Source organism: Mangifera indica, chromosome 15 (genome assembly GCF_011075055.1).
Source record: "Mangifera indica cultivar Alphonso chromosome 15, CATAS_Mindica_2.1, whole genome shotgun sequence".
Lineage (NCBI taxonomy): Eukaryota > Viridiplantae > Streptophyta > Magnoliopsida > Sapindales > Anacardiaceae > Mangifera > Mangifera indica.
Window position 1 is genome coordinate 2,504,612 of NC_058151.1, and position 17,976 is coordinate 2,522,587.

Below are 17,976 nucleotides of genomic sequence, written 5' to 3' on the forward strand. Positions count from 1 at the left end.
TTGCGTGTTTGAATAAGAATATACCGGCTATTAAATTGGAGGGTTGAGACTAGAGACAAGGGTTTGTACGAATCAATAAAATTATGGTACCAATTGTAAATATAAATTTAAAATAATAATTTATTATATAATAACATATATAAATTTATATTTAAAATAATAATTTATATTTATTATTTGTTTATTTATGAGATACAAAATTGGGGAATTATTGGTTGGTCAGTAGTACCAAATGGTAACAGTGATTTGACAAATGCTAGTACATTGACATGTGAGTGAGTTTAAAGATAGGGAATTGACAAAGTTATTGCACACCACGTGAATACTTTATGACTTCTTTTTCTATTTATTTATTTCCTTTAATAATTTGTGTACAATATAATTGATCGCACGCGACCAACAAGAGAGTAGGATCGAGAAAGACTTAAATAGTGATAGCACAGAAATTTTTTATTTAGGTAATATTTTATTATTAAAATTTAAAAATTATTTTTAAAATAAATTATTTAATAAATTATTATATATAAATTATTATTATATCTAATAAAATTTGATAAATATAAATAATTATTATGTTTAATGAAAAGTAATAAAAGAATATTAATAAATTATTTTATTTAAATAGTCTTAAATATAATTATTATAAAATATTTTTTTAATTATTTGTCATATTAATTAAAAATATGGGTATTTTTGTCTTAAAAAAATAATAAATAATAATATAATTATAATAAAATCAATATTACTTTGATAATCTTTTAATACTCAAAGTGAAAGTAGTAACTAGAGTATCACCTATATTATCTATCACATTATCTAAGGTAAAGGTGATAATAAAATATTATTGTAATCTTTTATTACTGAGAAATCAAATAAGATAATGTAAGTAATAAAAAATATATTACAAAAGAAATTTTTATCAATTGGAAACCAAACGACCACTAAGAATTTAAGTTTTATCGATAATATTTTAAAATTAAATTTTTTATTTATTTAATTTAATGATTATGGGTCAATTATTAAACTAAATATTAGAATAACTTTACTATTAAACACCAAAGATTTATTAATTTGGGTTGGTTGATTCAGTTTCGAAGAAACAATCTAATTTAAAAAAGGTTTTATAAAACTGATTATATCTAAAATTTTCACTTATTTAGTATAATCAATTAACATTAATCTAAATTGATTTGATTCGAATATAGATGATCCGTCTTCACTTTTCCACCAAATAAATTTCCCACTCTTCCCCTTTGTGTTCTTTCTATTTTCATTCGTGTACTTTTCATCTAATCCAGGACAACTGTTACAATAACTTTCAAAAAACAAAGACCTAAATGAGTGAAAACAATTGTTTTTCTTTTCCTGTTCTGTTTTAGGGTGATGTTCTAAAATTAAGATGGGATTTAGTGGCTGTGGCTATTGTCTTCACTGGATTTAGTGGGGATATAGATGACAATTGTCACAGCAAAACCACACGAGGGTTGATTGTGCCAAGCCAAGGCAGCTACTAGCCTTGTTCTTTACCTCGTTAGACCTAGTTGACAGACACAGTTTCTACCACCACTCTTAAAAAGGTGATTTTGTTTTTTCTTTTTGATTTGCTTATTATGGAGATGATTTCCAAAGAAATTTACTTGAAGCTTCATATTGACAAACAACAGGGATAGACTGAAATTTTCTTCCATGAGCTTAAGCTTATAGTATAATAAATGTATAACATTTTATAGAAAGTACAAAATTAAAATGTATTTCGTGAATATAATATGCAATGCATCTGCATCCTAGATGGCTCAACTCAAATAAAATGTAAAATTATAGTATGGACAGAAATAAAAGAATCGATATGTCAAATGTAGTATTTTCTACTTATTAAATGATTATCACTCACTCATTTTCTCTTATTGTTTTACAGGTAACACGTAAAGATACCAATTACAGAACAACAATTCACCTATAGTAGTGCATAAGGGCATTTTTATCATGATATTATGTTATGTCATTTATATCTGAGTTATTATGTATGAGTTTATGTTTGAACTCATGTTATTATTACTACACACTTTTATTTGAGTATTTATAGACATCTTTTGATGTCTTTATTGTTTGGGTGATTTTTCTATAAAGGGTATTTTAGTGATTTTATATTTGCATAATGGTTAATTAAGTGAATTATGTACACTTGTCTCTAAAAAACACTTTTGAGAGGAGTGTTACAAAGACTATAAAATACATTAGAACTTACATGACTAGAGACTCTTGAGATTGAGTAACTCAACATCTTATAAACTAGTGATGATATTCCTCTCTTCTAAAAGTAAGAGAATGTGTTATCAAAAGCCATCAGATCAGCAAGAAAAGAAACTTTGTGAAACATGAGAGACTTGAGCCAACTTCTCTTTTCTTTTATAACTAAACCACGAGAGAAAACATAAACCAATCCTAGTCATTTGACACTGTCATTTGTGGGAAAGTAGAACAACAAGACTAATACACAACTCAAAACTTATGGAGTCAACATTATGACAAATAAAAAGTTTTTATAAAAAAGTTATGATAAACTGCACATGACAATAGCTCCTACAAGAAAGACATAAACTAAAATTATTAAAGTCTTCTTCGCACTATAAGAATAGAGGGACAATTATTATACGATGTTCTTTAGCCCACAACATATCTCCTCAACAAGTGTCTCTTTGAAAAAATCTACTTTAAGTAACAACAACTAGTAGCCAACCATAAGACTAGTTATTGAAGAAGGCCTTCGAACTATTAGACTACATAAGACTTGAGTTGGTATTTCAACCTATGACCATGAGAAAAACTCCGCTTGATAAGAAATCTCTCTAGAATGTTTAACAATGATTTTCTCTTATCTTTTTTCAGGACTACAAAACAAAAGTTGCAAACTATTTTTTTTTAAGTTTTAAATTGTATTTAAATTAAGAATCCTTTTATTATCCTAATTTGATTATAACTTCTCATCAGTACTATATATATGAAGAGTCAATGAGAGAGGAAGAGGGAGAGATGACTCATAGTCATTGAAGTATCAACATAAACATATATATAAACAAATACATGCTATCTCTTGTAATCATCCTTTCACAAAATACTCAATAAAACATCAATTAAGAGGGGAAGGTAATCCAATCATCGGGTTAAATCACATTAATATTCGTCTCTTTCTTATTTATTTTTAGTTAGTTTGTATCATATATTATGTTTCTATTTGGATTTTATCAATATTATTATAGTTTTAACTTGCGTATAACTCTGAATTATATACATAAATCAGTGATAAAAAATCTTATCAATATTTATATCTAAAAATTTGTAATTACAATACTATATGTATCAATAAATTTTACTAATTTATTCATATAACTTAATGTGATGATATATAGTTAAGTTATACTGAGGTGAGAGAAAAATAAATATTTGTATCAACCAATCATATATTACCGTATCAAATTATATAAATAATTTAATAAAATTTATTTGTATATATAATTTTCTTTATTTTCGTAGTTGTAAAATTATATAGGGTTGCACTGAATTTTTTATTTTTTATTTTTTATTCTGATTTCTAAGGTACCTTACTTATTTTACACGGTAATTTTTCATTTGGAGTTTGCAATAATTAGAAAAAAAAAAAATTCCAAGTACATGCTTGACTTTGCATCATTGGCTGCATTAACAGCACGCTCCATGTGGTTGGATGGGAGAATAATAACAAGGTTTTCGTACGATTGACACGTGTGGCCACCCAAGGGTGGCTGAGTCGTAAATAAAGATTTTTGTTGTTTTGCTTTTGTTTTCTGTACGGGGTTGGTTTGGGAATGATTTTTATATAGTTAATTATAGGATTTATTTTTTATAAAATAATAAATTTTTAAATAATATATTATTATTTTAAAAAATATTATAAAATTTCTGAAAATTAAAATTATTTAGACATTTTTATTATTTTATATTTTAAAAAAAAATTATATTGATTTATATCAATAATATATATTATATATTAAGATATATATAGTATCATATGATATATTTATTATATCATATTAATTATGAGTATTTAAAATTATTTGATAAATGAACTAAATTAATTTTTGAATTGAAAATCGAACCAAAAAATAAATTATTTAAAAATTAATTTGAATACCAGTTTAATAATATAAAAAAATTAATTTTTCAGATAAGTTATTAATTTGTTTAATTTTAAAAATTAGTTAATCAAACTAAATAAATGTTTAAAGAGTTGAATAAAAAATTAATACAATATTAAACATATTTAAAAAAAATAAAATATGATAATTCTTTAAAATTCGGTTTAAAAACTGATTAACCAAAAATTATTTTTGGTTCAAAATTTATTAATTTTTAAATTAATTTAATTTTAATTTAAAATTTTTTTAAATTATAAATTTAATTCGATTTAAAAATCAACAAATCAATTTGATTAATTAATTTTAGATATCTAATATTAATTTAATATATTTTATAATATATATTATTTTTAATTTATGTCATATTCAAGCTTCTTTATATGGATGATTTCAATCTCCTGCTGTCTGCTAAGGGTAAAAAAAGAGTCGGGCCCGGGTGCACGGATGCGGATGTTGACCCGTGTCAGATACTGGGGACAAAAACCGCTGCATAAAGATCTTTTAACAGAAGTGGGGCCGTGCAATGCTATTATTGCGATGTTGATAGCTTTATTTTCTTTTCTCTGCGCTTCGGTAGGGGCCAGTTTCTTTCTGGCACCAATTGCCACGTCATTTTAACTTAAATATTACAAAATAGTTGATTAGATATTCAATAATCTCGTATCGATAACGCGGTTTTGTTTTGGATTTGACATGCGATAGCCCAAGCCGCCAAATGAACACTTACTTCCCACCGAAGGATTAGTAAATTCTGTTTAGTTTTTAAAAATAATTGTTTTTTTGTTTTTATTAAAATTGAAAAACTCTTATAAATATTTAATATTAATATTAAATTATCAATATATCTTAAAATATAAATATAAATAATATATATTATCAAATATATCAAATTAATATAATATAATAAATATATTATACAATATTATATATATACAAATACGAATTAATATATTTTAAAAAAAATTATATAATATGAATATGTATAAAAAATTTTAAAATTTTAAATATATTTATGATATTTTATAAAATAATAATATGTTAATTAAATTTTTTTATTATTTTATTTTTTAAAATTGTATCATACTATATAATACTACATGATACAAAAAATTAAATTTTTTATATATAATATAATACTTGATTCGATTACCATTACTTGTCATACATTTTTATTAGTAAATTCAGTTTAATTTCTAGAAATAAATATTGCATCCTTTTATTCAAATTATAAAATTGCTATAAATATTTAACATTAATACTATATTTTTAATATATTCTTACCTATTAAAAAGTTTATCGCTTAACTCCTTAAAGACATCAAACCTCTTATCAGTTTTAAAATATTATGTTCCGTTTAATTATTTAGGAATGTAATTGTCACTTTTGAAAATATAGAGTATCAAATTTTCCTTAAATTTTTTAAAACTTTTTAAAAATTTTATTAATGCCTCTAACTTTTTTAATATTACATTCACCCTCCAAACATATATAATTTTGAAATAAAAATAGAATAAAAAAATTATATAAAATAATATTTTTTTTATTTAGTAAAATTCATTAATGGAAATGAATGGTAGGTGAAATCTGACTTATAGAAACTTTATGGATGACAAATCAAACTTCACCAAGGCTTGGGTGGCAAATAGTCTTTTGGCCGACGTGATATAATATGATTTCTTCTCGCCATTACATAGATTCTTTGAAACGGAAAATTTTGTTTGAGTTGAGCATAGATTCTTTGAAATGGAAAGTTTTGTTAATTGCGTGCATAAATTTGAAAAGTTGTGATTTGTGAGTCTAATAAAATAGTTATGTTTTTAAGCATGATTTTAAAAATCAGATCAGTCTGACTAGTTAAACTGTTAACTAAACTGATTTTAATTTATCTTAAAATCGTTTTTTTAATTAAACTAAATTAAATCATTCAAATCATTCGGTTGGATTAAATATAAAATCAAGTTTCATTCAATTAACAAAAAAAATAATTTTTTTCAAAAATTCAATATGAAAACTTAAACCTAAGACTTTATTTATGATATTTGAATATATATACCATCAAATTAAGTTTATAAGTCAAATTATATAATTAATGAAAAATTATATAAAAAATTTTTAAATATTTTTTTGAATAATTAACTGGTTTAACCACTGGTCAACCAATCCACCACTTGTTGGATCAAATAGCCCCCTCCACTAAATTAATATTTAATTTGGTTCTAAAAACATTGTTAGTTGGCAGATTGACATGAGATTTTTAAAGTTCTATTACAAATATAGCAAAAATTTATTAACTTATTCAAACAATCTAATATAACGATACCTGATTTAGATAATTTTGAAATAAAAAAAAATAAACAATTATATTATTTAATCGCAAACGATCACTTCAATTTATAAGTATAAGTTAGTAATATTTGTTTGTACACATTACTTTATTTATTTATTATTATTATTATTTACCCTTGTAGTTATTTATGTAAATTATGTTTTATCATTTCATTAATTTAATATTGAAATTTTTAGGTAAAACGTGACTCACTCATAAACAATGAGAAAAACTCTATTTGGATTTATATCTCCTCATGATATACGAGATTATTTTTGTATTCATCTCATGTCTATGTGAGAAAACTATCGTCTTTTATCAAATTAATATCATATAATTTTCCTATTTTTTATACAACTGGAATACAAACAAATCTCTATATTCATAATTGTATTAGGAATACTTCAATATTTTATTTTCATGTAGCTTTATCTCATGATATTCTATAAATATAAAGGATCAAGCAGAGGCAAGGGATACATAACAACTATTCTTGTATTACATAACCGATACTCTATCAAAATTCCTTCAAAAAATATAAATAACATAATCGTGAATATATATTTTTGAGTAGCAAGTTGAATCACAAAAAAATTTTCTTCGGGTTCATTCCTAACTCATATTTTATGTATTCACAATTATCCTTACTTATCATACATACTAAACACGTAATTATCCAACTATTATCGGTTGACACTATTATTTTCTTGCCCATAAATAAATTATATATATGTTCTTTTTATATTCAATTAACAAAATAACTTGAGACTAATAGTTGTTATGATTTGTGAGTCTGATTACTGTGTTTCAAATTTACTTGTTTAACTAACATGACGAAGTTTTCAGTTATATAAAAAAAGAAAAAAACTTGAGACTATCAATATTAGTACTTTTCTAGTATTATTTATTTTGACTATTAAATTATTAAGTTAAATACCAAACTATCAGCCGTATACATGTAGTTTTACATAATATAACATTATATACTAGGAATGTCTGATTGTCATTTCATTAAAATTATAATTAATAAATCGGTTAATTATCTTTTTTTTAAAAATATTTTTAATATATAATTATTAATTTAATTATATATAGATAACTAAAATTTTAGAAATAAAATGAATTTCATACCATAACACACCATGCCAAATAATTTTCCATTTTCAGTATATAATAATAAGTATGGTTTAGGGAATATTTTATTATCAAAATTAAAAGATTATATTAAAATAAATTAATTTAAAGAGTAAGAATAAGACTACGCATATAAACAAATTATAATAACTTATTCATATAAACTGAGCTGATAACATATAATTTGATAATATGATTATTTACTTTTTTTCTTATTTTAAAATTATTTAATCATATGCTATTACATCAGGGTGTACGGATAAGTTATTGAGATTTGTTTGTATATGCATAATTACTAAAAAATTAATAGATATAAATTAATAACGTGTTTAGGTAAATTGATATATATAAATAATAATTATATTCGACTGACAATAATAAAATAATACTAAAATATTATTTGAGTTAAATATTCTTAATATGTTAAAGTAAATTAATTTAAGGTAACATTGCAACAAAATTAAAATTACTTTACTAATATTTAGTACCTAAAAAATATGGTAATCAAATTATTCATATATTAACTGTCACGTCAATATGATAACAAAATATTATCGTAATTATTTATTATTTAAAGAACTGAAATAGATAATATTACTAAATAATATATTACCAGAGTAATATTTTACATAGTTATCAATATTTTACAATACATGATATGTATTATACGATATAATAAAATATAAGTAAAAAAATGATATGTATCATGAGATATATCAATTAATATAATACATTGTACGTATCATATAATACGATATGTATCATATGATATAATACGTGTTACCGATACGGATCAATACATTATTTAAATAAAATGATGATATAATAGGAATATACATAAGAAATCTTAAATTTTAAACAGTATTTATAATATTTTTTAAGGTGATGTTATGTCAATTAAAATTTTTTATTATTTTTTTAAAATGATATAATATGATATAATATAAAAAATTAAATTTTTAATAAACAATATAATACGCGATTCGAGCACCATTATATTTTATTCTCCAACCCAGCGTAAAAATTGAGAATAGAGGAACATGAAGCCCATTACAATAGCTATCAATGTCACTTTAAATTAATCTGAATAGAATAAATAAATACTCTAACCTAACTAGCAATAAAATAAATGATACACCAACATAAATTGAGAGTATATGATACGAACAATCTTATCTATAAGTGGTAAGCATGACCCACCCAAATTAGTACTACTTCCATATTAATTAACAATAAAATTATGTGTATAATTTATATGTATAATTTTATACATAATTAATAATATATTATTATATGATTAGATATTAATTTATCTTTAATGTTAAACTGTCAAATCACATGGTAACATGATATTAGTTGTACACAAAATTGTGTATGTTATTTATGTATATAACATTACTTATTAATTAATTATGAGGTTCCGGTTGATCAAATTGAATAGTATACATCAAAAAAATCAACCACGTTTTTAGTCTTGGCAATTCGTATTAGGTCGTATTTGTATTGTAATAGTTCATATTTTATATAAGAGATTTTAAATTCTAACTCAATTGGACTTAAAATGGTATTAAAAATTTTTAACCCCAATCCAACTTTTAAACAGTTGAATTGATTCGATCTGACCCAACTCTTCAAAATATTTCTACTGTTTAATTTTCTCACTAAATAATCTTAATCTACTATTAATTAAACACACTATATAACATTTTGTCAAGTTTACAAATTATATAAAAATTACATATTAAAATCTTTAAAACATATCAATAATTTGATTAATTAAATAAAATTTTTACCACTTAATAATAAAATAAAATATTTAAATAAAAAAAAAAATAATTACAATTATATATAAAATTTATATAAATATTTGAATTACTATTAATATTATTTCTTAATAGGTCTATAATTATTAGTAATAAATTTTATTAAAATAATATATTTTTTAAATATTTAAATCAATTTAAATTATTTTTATATAAAATTTAATATTATTTAATTTAATTCCAAATCATATCAAAATGTTTTAAAATAAATTTTATATAAAAAATTTTTGTTATAACCTAACTTTTTTTATACCATATTAACGAATGGTATTGAAAACGTCAGTTCTACAGGTTTTAAATCTCTCTGTAATTTCATTACAAGTCCATGCGACCAGACAGGCTACAGCTAATCACTTTTCCTTCTGTCCCAAATACGTGTTTCGGTCCACTGCATCCTCTTCTTACTATCACATCACAAAACATAATTCTGAGATAGCAGAAAGTGTAAAAAGTTTCTTCAGCAGCTCTCTGATTTCTTTGTTCCGCGAATTCCCCACGGATTTCCCCATTGGTTTACTTCTCTCCTTTTAAACCCCCAGTACAATTTGTATAATCATCAAATTATATATATATATATATATAATCTTGTTGTTTTTCATTATAAGACACATGTGGTATAATATATGGCTGATTCTGATCCACCAAACCCAACTATACAAGTCCCACAATTTGACTCTTCATCATCATCATCATCAGCACTTCACCCAGATCAGAATCTCTCTTCTTCTTCAACAACCAGTCGATCTCCTAGACCCGTTTTGTCGCCAGGTGGGTCATCGGGGCAACCCAAAGGAAGGCATCCTATTTATCGTGGGATTCGAAGCCGGAGTGGGAAATGGGTATCTGAAATACGTGAGCCACGTAAGTCTACGCGTATTTGGCTTGGTACGTATGCTACTCCTGAAATGGCGGCCACTGCATATGACGTGGCGGCTCTTGCTTTGAAAGGGCCCAATACGCCGTTAAACTTTCCCAATATGATTCTCTCATATCCAATACCGGCTTCTAGTTCTGCTAGTGATATTCGAGCGGCTGCCAGTCAAGCTGCCGCCGCAAAACAAGAGAAGCCAGATACCGAGTCAACTCCGGATCTAGGTCCTACAGAGAGTACAATTTGCATGGCTCAAGGTGAATTTGTTGACGAAGAAGAGCTGCTAAATATGCCTAATTTGCTTGTGGACATGGCAGAAGGAATGCTTGTCAGTCCACCCAGGATAAACCCACCGTCTTCTGACGATTCTCCGGGTAATTCAGATGGAGAAAGTTTATGGAGCTACAATTGAATCAATTAATTAAACTTGTAATGGGATTGATAGTTAACGCAGAGTATATTTGCGAGACCCTTTTTTTTTTTTTTTTGTCTATATGTATGGTGTGTTGAAGTCTCTTCTTCCTTTGTTTTGGTAAAGTATGAGGAGACATTTCTAGTCTTTTCTTGAGCTTAATTCTAGTAATGTAGTAAATATATTTTCCCTTCGACAGCTTGAGAATGAAAGTTCTGGTGAAATTTTGTTTTGTTTTCCCTTCCATTCATTCAACCCCTTGAAAATTTGAAAACGTCATTAACATTGGTCATTTGGGTGTGGCAGACAGGAGCAAAAGTCATGGAAATTCGAAAGTATCCTAAAAAGGGTTGCAGCGAGGTTGAACGTCGATTCTCATAATTGACATAAAAACGGTATGACTCTCTGCAGGAATTGAGACATATTGTTGTTTGTGTTGAGCTTTTACCATTCAGTTTATTTGTTATTTTAAGTGAGTGAAATTTTTCAACTTTGTGAAACAAATAGAATCATTGTTCGTAAAATGGACCCTTTACCATAAATAATGATATAGTGTAGTGCTGCATGAAAACAAGAAGAGCTCAAGAAATTCATGAGTGAGTGAAAGAAAGCTAAGTTGGCGCTTACCTTATGGAAGAGATGCATCCATTAATAAATTTCATTAAGAATGGATGATATTCATGAGTGAAAACAAGAAGAGCTTAAGAAATTCCTGAGTGAGTGAAAGAAAGCTAAGTTGGCTCTTACCTTATGGAAGAGATGCATCCATTAATAAATTTCATTAAGAATGGATGATATTTAAATAAGCTATACCAGCTGAAGTTTAGGGTTTCTTCAATTCATGCCTGAATGAAAATATTTAAAGTTAAAATGCTTAAACTGTCTTTGTGTGAAATCTATGGAGATTGCAAAATTGAATACCATCTTGGAATATAAGTAGAATGTTATATATGAATATGAAGCATTGTGCTTTTCTCTCTCAATTCCCATGATGTGTTCTTAATGATATATATGTTTGAACTTGTTTTAACACATTTGTAATCATCTATATGATTAAGGAGATCTGAGTTCCAGGAGAAAGAATATATATAGAAAGGAAAGTTTCTGATCATCAAGTCTGTCTTAATTTGGAAATTACAAAATTTTTTAGTTCCAGGAAAATGAATATTTATTTAATCATTTATTTTTCCATTAGTGCTTGTGAGAAGCTTGATGATCAAAGATTTGGTTGCCTTAACTCATCATCTCTTTACCTTCATCTCTTTAACTTGAACCGAATAATTGCTTGGGGGCATTATCTGTAGCAGTAATTTGGTGGGTATGGGTGAGTATGGTGGCATCCATGTGCAAGTTTTATTCAAGTTTTGGAGCATTTTCATTCTGATAGATCACATCGATCTTCTTCAGATAATAATATAGCATAAAATGACACTCAAGATGAAAACACAACCAACTAAAAAACAATATATATGTCAATTATTGAAGAAGTCTCCAGTTTGGCCTGCCGAAATAAAGCAGGCACGCATATCGGCAGCCTCAATCAGCTTTCTACATTTAGCAGTCTACTGAGTTTGATTACCATTTTTGAGCTTGAAAGAAATTACCATCTGATCAGCACTAAACGAAGAATAAAACAAATTAATAAACCAAAATCAGAGAGATTAATCTTGTAGGTTCAGTGGTTAAAAATGTTCTCGCAGAACTCTTCTAAAATTTTTGGTCCTTAGATAAATGGTTTAGTGGGTACATAAATCTGGCGTTCGGATGGAGTACTTTGCCAAACCCTAATTGATATTGAGATTTTTCCAAGGATAGAGACAGAAAATCCAACATTAACTTTGAATTTTTCAAGTTAGATGCTGCCCGTTTGACCAATTTGTCTGCCAAGGCCATCAAATTGGTCAGAGTGCTCACATTGTTAAGTTGTTTTCACTCCTTCAATGCTTTTAGTAGAATATCTTAGGTGAAATGTCATTCACCAGAGTCAAATACCACGTTTCAAAAGCAGCATAGAATTACCCATATGTAACTTACTCGTCGGCATTTTCATTTGCCGACATCTGTCGATCCTTAGCTAGTTTGAACACAAAAAGAGAAGCCGAAATCTCATAAATTTATGTAGTTTGGTCAAAATTAAGTTGAAAATACATGTATTCAAAGGAGGCTTTCATGCGAAGCACTAAAATGATCAGCAAAGAAAGATTCTAACAATGATGATTGATTGTCAAAGAGAAGAACAGTTATGGTTGCTTTCCATAAGTGGGGTTTAGAGATCTTTAAAAGATTATGAATACGGTAACAGAAGAGTTAACATCTATGGATTAACAAAATTGATAAAACATTAGAATTTTTAGATAAAAAATCTAAGTTTAATATTTTATTATATTGGTGAATCTCTGCTTAAATTACTTAAGTATCAGGGTTACCAAAACTGGTGAAACCTGCTTAAATTATTTTAAGTATCAAGATTATTAAAACTGGTAGAATATTAAAATTTTTAGAATTCGAATATGTAAAAAAAAAAAAAAGAGAAAGAAAAGAGTTGGCCAGAGACATTAGTTTATTTAGAAATTCATTTGTGCATATAATTTTTCAACAATAAAACTATGTGTACTCATTTTTGATACACAATTTATATACATAGATGAGGTGTTATCATGTGATTAGATATTTCTTTATCATATGATGACACATGTTTTAAAATCACTTAATTACATGATGAGTTAATTACATAATGACACATCATTATGTACATGAATTATATACCAAAAATAAATACACATAACATTGCTCATTTCTCAATCAAATTGTTAGTAAAATATTCAGTGGAAGAGAGCTTTATATATATTTTCTTTTTACGGAAAGGCAATGGATAGGTTCAATTCACCTAGGGAAACATACTGTGGTTATAGCGGCTAGAAAAGGGGGTCGGCAAGGCTAAATTATATTGAAGGTTTAGTTGCTTATAAGTAAAATCATTGCTTTTAAAATCATTTATTTTCCTTTAATTTTTACTTTGTGTTTCAAAATGGAAATTGGTGGTCATGAGTGACATAAAGGAGTCACATGGTGTCCATAATAGGATTATCAAATAACTTTATTTTATCTGTAAATTAAATACTGTTGAGCTCCTTTTGAATGCCCTTACCATTCTTTAACTTTGCAAGTCTCTTTGTTAGAGACGTATCCTCACTTCTCTTCAAATTTATATATTATCAATTATGAACCTTATTGCTCTATTGAAATGAATGATCAAATTATTAGTGTAAAAAAGTAGTGAATATATTTTTTTTTAAGCGAGGAGGGAAAGCCCAAGAAATTAAACAAGAAAAAGAGATAGGGAGGAGCTAAAACTCCCTTAAAATTTGGTAAATCATTAAAATTTCTATCATTTTTATAAAACCTTAATTTTCTGATGTAATGATTATAAATCTGATAATTAAATCTCAAATTTACTTGTCTAACTAATATAGATGACATTCTTGGTTCAAAGATTTTCTAAACCTTAGGAAAGACCTTTATAGAGACAAAAATTTTTTACGATTCGATCCGCTACAGAGTTCACTTATCGAACAGAATATAAAATATTTACATTTTAGCTCAATAAAAATGTACTCCTTATGCCAGTAATAAGATTGACATTATGATTGCAAAATTTTTAACCACGTTCTTGCAATTAGACTCCCTCTGATTAATCCTTTTAAAGTGTTAATATATTGATCGAAAAATGCCATAGAAATAGAAAATGCACTTCATTAATCCTTTTTATACATATTTTGTTAATTATAACTTATAGCATATTTGTCTAAATTTATTTGTAGGTTTTATATAAAATTAATACTACATGTATAAATATAATATGATATAATAATATTTAATTAAGTGATTTTAAAATAATAAAAAATAATATCACTTAATTATATAATGTCATTTTAATTTATATAATTTATTTATTTATTTATATTTATAATTTTATTTCATTTCATAGGTATTTACTTGATTGAGGATTATATGGTTGATAAATGGCACATTTTCCAAGATTAAAAACTTCAATAATTGAAAGGCCTAAAGGACTTATTTCCATCCAAAGTATAATAAAATTTCAAAATCTCATCTTTTAATTTTTAAATATTTAAATATCCATTCATAAATAAATTTTTGTTGAAAATCTTAGTTAAAATTAAGAATAAAATTTTTATTTAATAAAAAAATTGAAGTTTTATCATATTTTTCTTTTTTAAGTTTAAAAAATTTACAATTTTTTTCAACCTAGAGTTTTAAAAGTCTAAAAAGTGATGTTGGCTTCTTTGACCGTATTCGATTGAGACGAATCAAACGAAGACAAAATCGTGAGTGCTTTAAATCAGTGAAGGAAAATATAATAAAATTTAAATTTTTTATTAAATAATAATTTTATTTTCAATATAAATAAGATTTTTAATAAAATTTTATTTATAAATAGGTGTTTAATCTTTAAAAAATTGGAGCGTTATGGAGTTCAGTATATCTTGCGTGGGAATAAGTCTTTTGGGCTAATTGAAATTGTTACTTGACCCAGCTGATGTCAAATGACAAGTGACACATTTGAGGACCAAGTCTCCACGGAAGCGTAAGATTCAAGTCTATGGCTCAAATTTCAAATTATAATAATAGGGGGACAGGGACCATGAAAAAATAAAAATAAAAATAATGGTGTCCCAGTCATGGTCCCATTCGATTCTTGAAAGCTAATTAAAGCATGTGGCTGAAAATTTTGTGACCACCAATACCTTATTAAAAAAAAGGCCAAAAGGCTTGTTCCCACCCAAGGTTTGGTGAACCCCAACCTTTCACCTATAAGCTTTTAAAAAATTAAATATCTACTATTCTATAAAAATTATTTGTTAAAGTTAAAAAGTAAAAATGTTATTTATCTAAAAATATTTAAAAACTAAAATTTTATCACTTTCTCTTTTAGTTAAAAAAATAACGATTTTTTTTTAATCTAAAGTTTGAAAAGTAATAAATTTTTTCCTAAGGTTTGATTTTTTTCAGTCATCACTTTTCAAAGTTGTCTCCAACGTCGTTCTCTCTCTCTCTCTTAACTTCTCTCTTGTCTCACCTTCAATCTCTCTTGTTGGAGACAAAATGGTCTTTATCTCAAACAAATACAACAAGTCTTCGTCTAATTTTGTGGATGTCTCCAACGAGAGAGACCAGAGACGAAACAAGACGAGAAAGGTCGAGAAGAAGAGAGAATGTGATTAGAGTTAACGTTGGAAAGTGGTGACTGAAAAAAAAAATAAAACCTTAAGGAAAAATTAGAGATGACAATTTTAATCCAAATTTATGCATTCCAACCATCTTCGACCCTAATGGGGAGAGGATTCCCCAAATAAAATAGGGATAGAGAGGAAAAAGATCCTCGTAATCAAGGATGGGGATACATATGTCCCCTCTCCTCACTTCGCCCTAATCCTTTTATGTTAATATATTTACTTAAAATACTAATATATTTTTATAGTTTTAGATTATTTATATTTTTCAAATTTATTTATGTTTTCATTGTGCATATTAAGTAGTTAATATATGATATTTGTGATATTTGGAATAGTTGATTGATTTTAATTTTACTTAATTTTATTATTGAATATATTTATATTGTGTTTAGAAGATATAGAAATTAGATTTTTTCTCATGGGTATAGGAAGATGATTTTTTTCCTCGGGTACAAGGAGGGGATAAGGGATTTTTCTTCATGAGAACAAAATGAGGAATCTTTGTTATCTCCTTCTTATTGCTATCTCTAGGGAGAATAGTTATTTTTTAAACTTTGAATAAGAGAAGAGTATTAACTTTTTAAACTAAAAGAAGATAGATGTGATAAAATTTTAATTTTTTAATATTTTTAGTTAATGATAATTTTATTTGTAACCCTAACAGAATGATAGGGTTTTTAAAGCTTTATGAGTGGGAATTTGAAATTTGACAAAATCTTGGGTGGTAAAAATTTTTGGCCAAAAAAAAAAACCTAAAACCCACTTTCCTGCTTGTTGGCTTGCTTGGATTCCACAAAAATATATTTGGGTAGAAAAAGAATAAAGAAAAGGCCAAAGGACTATTTCCCGCCTAAAGTATGTTGTAATTTTAACTTTTCATCTGTTAACTATGAAAATCCTATTTACTCACCTATGGACTGTTAAAATTAACAGTTTAAAAGGTAAAATCGTCATTTTATCTATAATATTAAAAATAAATTAAAATTTAATCTAGTTTTTCTCCCTAACCCTAAAAACTAACCATTTCCCCCTAGGCCAAATTTTAAAAAATAGCATTCCCCCTAGGGTTTAGCTTTCAATCCCTAACGTCAAATCTGGTGTCATTGCCAATGACAAAGCTTTCTAGAGGCATCACCATGCTCCGACCATCTCTCTTTTCTCCTCTGAAACGTCAGTCAAGAGATCTGACTTGGAAAGAGGGATATCTTCCTAGACGAAGACGACGACCTCATCTTCGTTTGGGATGTCTTCCCAAAAGAAGACGTCTAGGATCTCGATCGATCGATGTTTCAAAAGAGAAAAGAGAGACGGTCAGAGCATGATGATGCCTCTGGAAAGCTTCGTCGTTGGCGATGACGTCTGATTTGGTGTCGGGGATTGAAAGCTAAACCTTAAAGGGGAATACTATTTTTTAAAACTTGACCTAAGAAGAAATGATTAGTTTTTAGGGGTTAGAGGGTGAAAAGAGATAAAATTTTAAGGGCTTAGGATTCTGTTAATTTTAACCGTTTATGGGTGGGTAAATAAAATTTTCAAAATTAATGAGAGAATTTTGAGATAATAGCATATATTAGGTGGAAAATAGTCTTGTGGCCTAAAGAAAAATGAAAAAATGAAGAAGTCTCGACTCCCCAAACACGGTTGATGATGTTGACGCTCTTGCTTTCCTTCTGACCAACTTCCTTCGGTTACTTCCAACTGTCGATTCATTAACTGAAAAATAAAGAAATAAAAACAAGGGAAAATCAAAATCTTTTTAAAAATGGTGAACTCCAGTTAAGCCACGTGGTCCACACGAAACCGCGGAAAAACCAACCCCCCTTCCCTATAGATCCGTTGGGCTCGCTGGGTTTTAACTGTCAACCCGTGTTTTGAAATTCGTGTGACGTCATTTTGAAAAGGCTTTCCTTTGTTTTATATGTGCCACGTCATCACTTCGTTCAAACCACCACGTGTCAATCAATGAAGCGAATGACTCAA

At 26.7% G+C, this 17,976-nt stretch overlaps 1 protein-coding gene across 1 annotated transcript; it reads left to right on the forward strand.

Annotated features, from left to right (window-relative positions):
- Positions 1-9,800: 9,800 nt before the first annotated feature.
- On the forward strand, positions 9,801-11,242 carry LOC123197351 (ethylene-responsive transcription factor ERF027-like). The gene is made up of 2 exons (XM_044611605.1): positions 9,801-10,700; positions 11,045-11,242. Exons 1-2 carry the CDS (start codon positions 10,079-10,081, stop codon positions 11,080-11,082), a joined length of 660 nt encoding a protein of 219 aa, XP_044467540.1. The 5' UTR covers positions 9,801-10,078; the 3' UTR covers positions 11,083-11,242.
- The last annotated feature ends 6,734 nt before the right edge of the window (positions 11,243-17,976 follow it).

Coding starts and splice junctions, on each gene's coding strand:
- LOC123197351 (XM_044611605.1), top strand. CDS start 10,079: ATGGCTGATTCTGATCCACCAAACCCAACTATACAAGTCCCACAATTT. Junction 10,701..11,044: donor GTCTTCTGACGATTCTCCGG/GTAATTCAGATG, acceptor TGGGTGTGGCAG/ACAGGAGCAAAAGTCATGGA.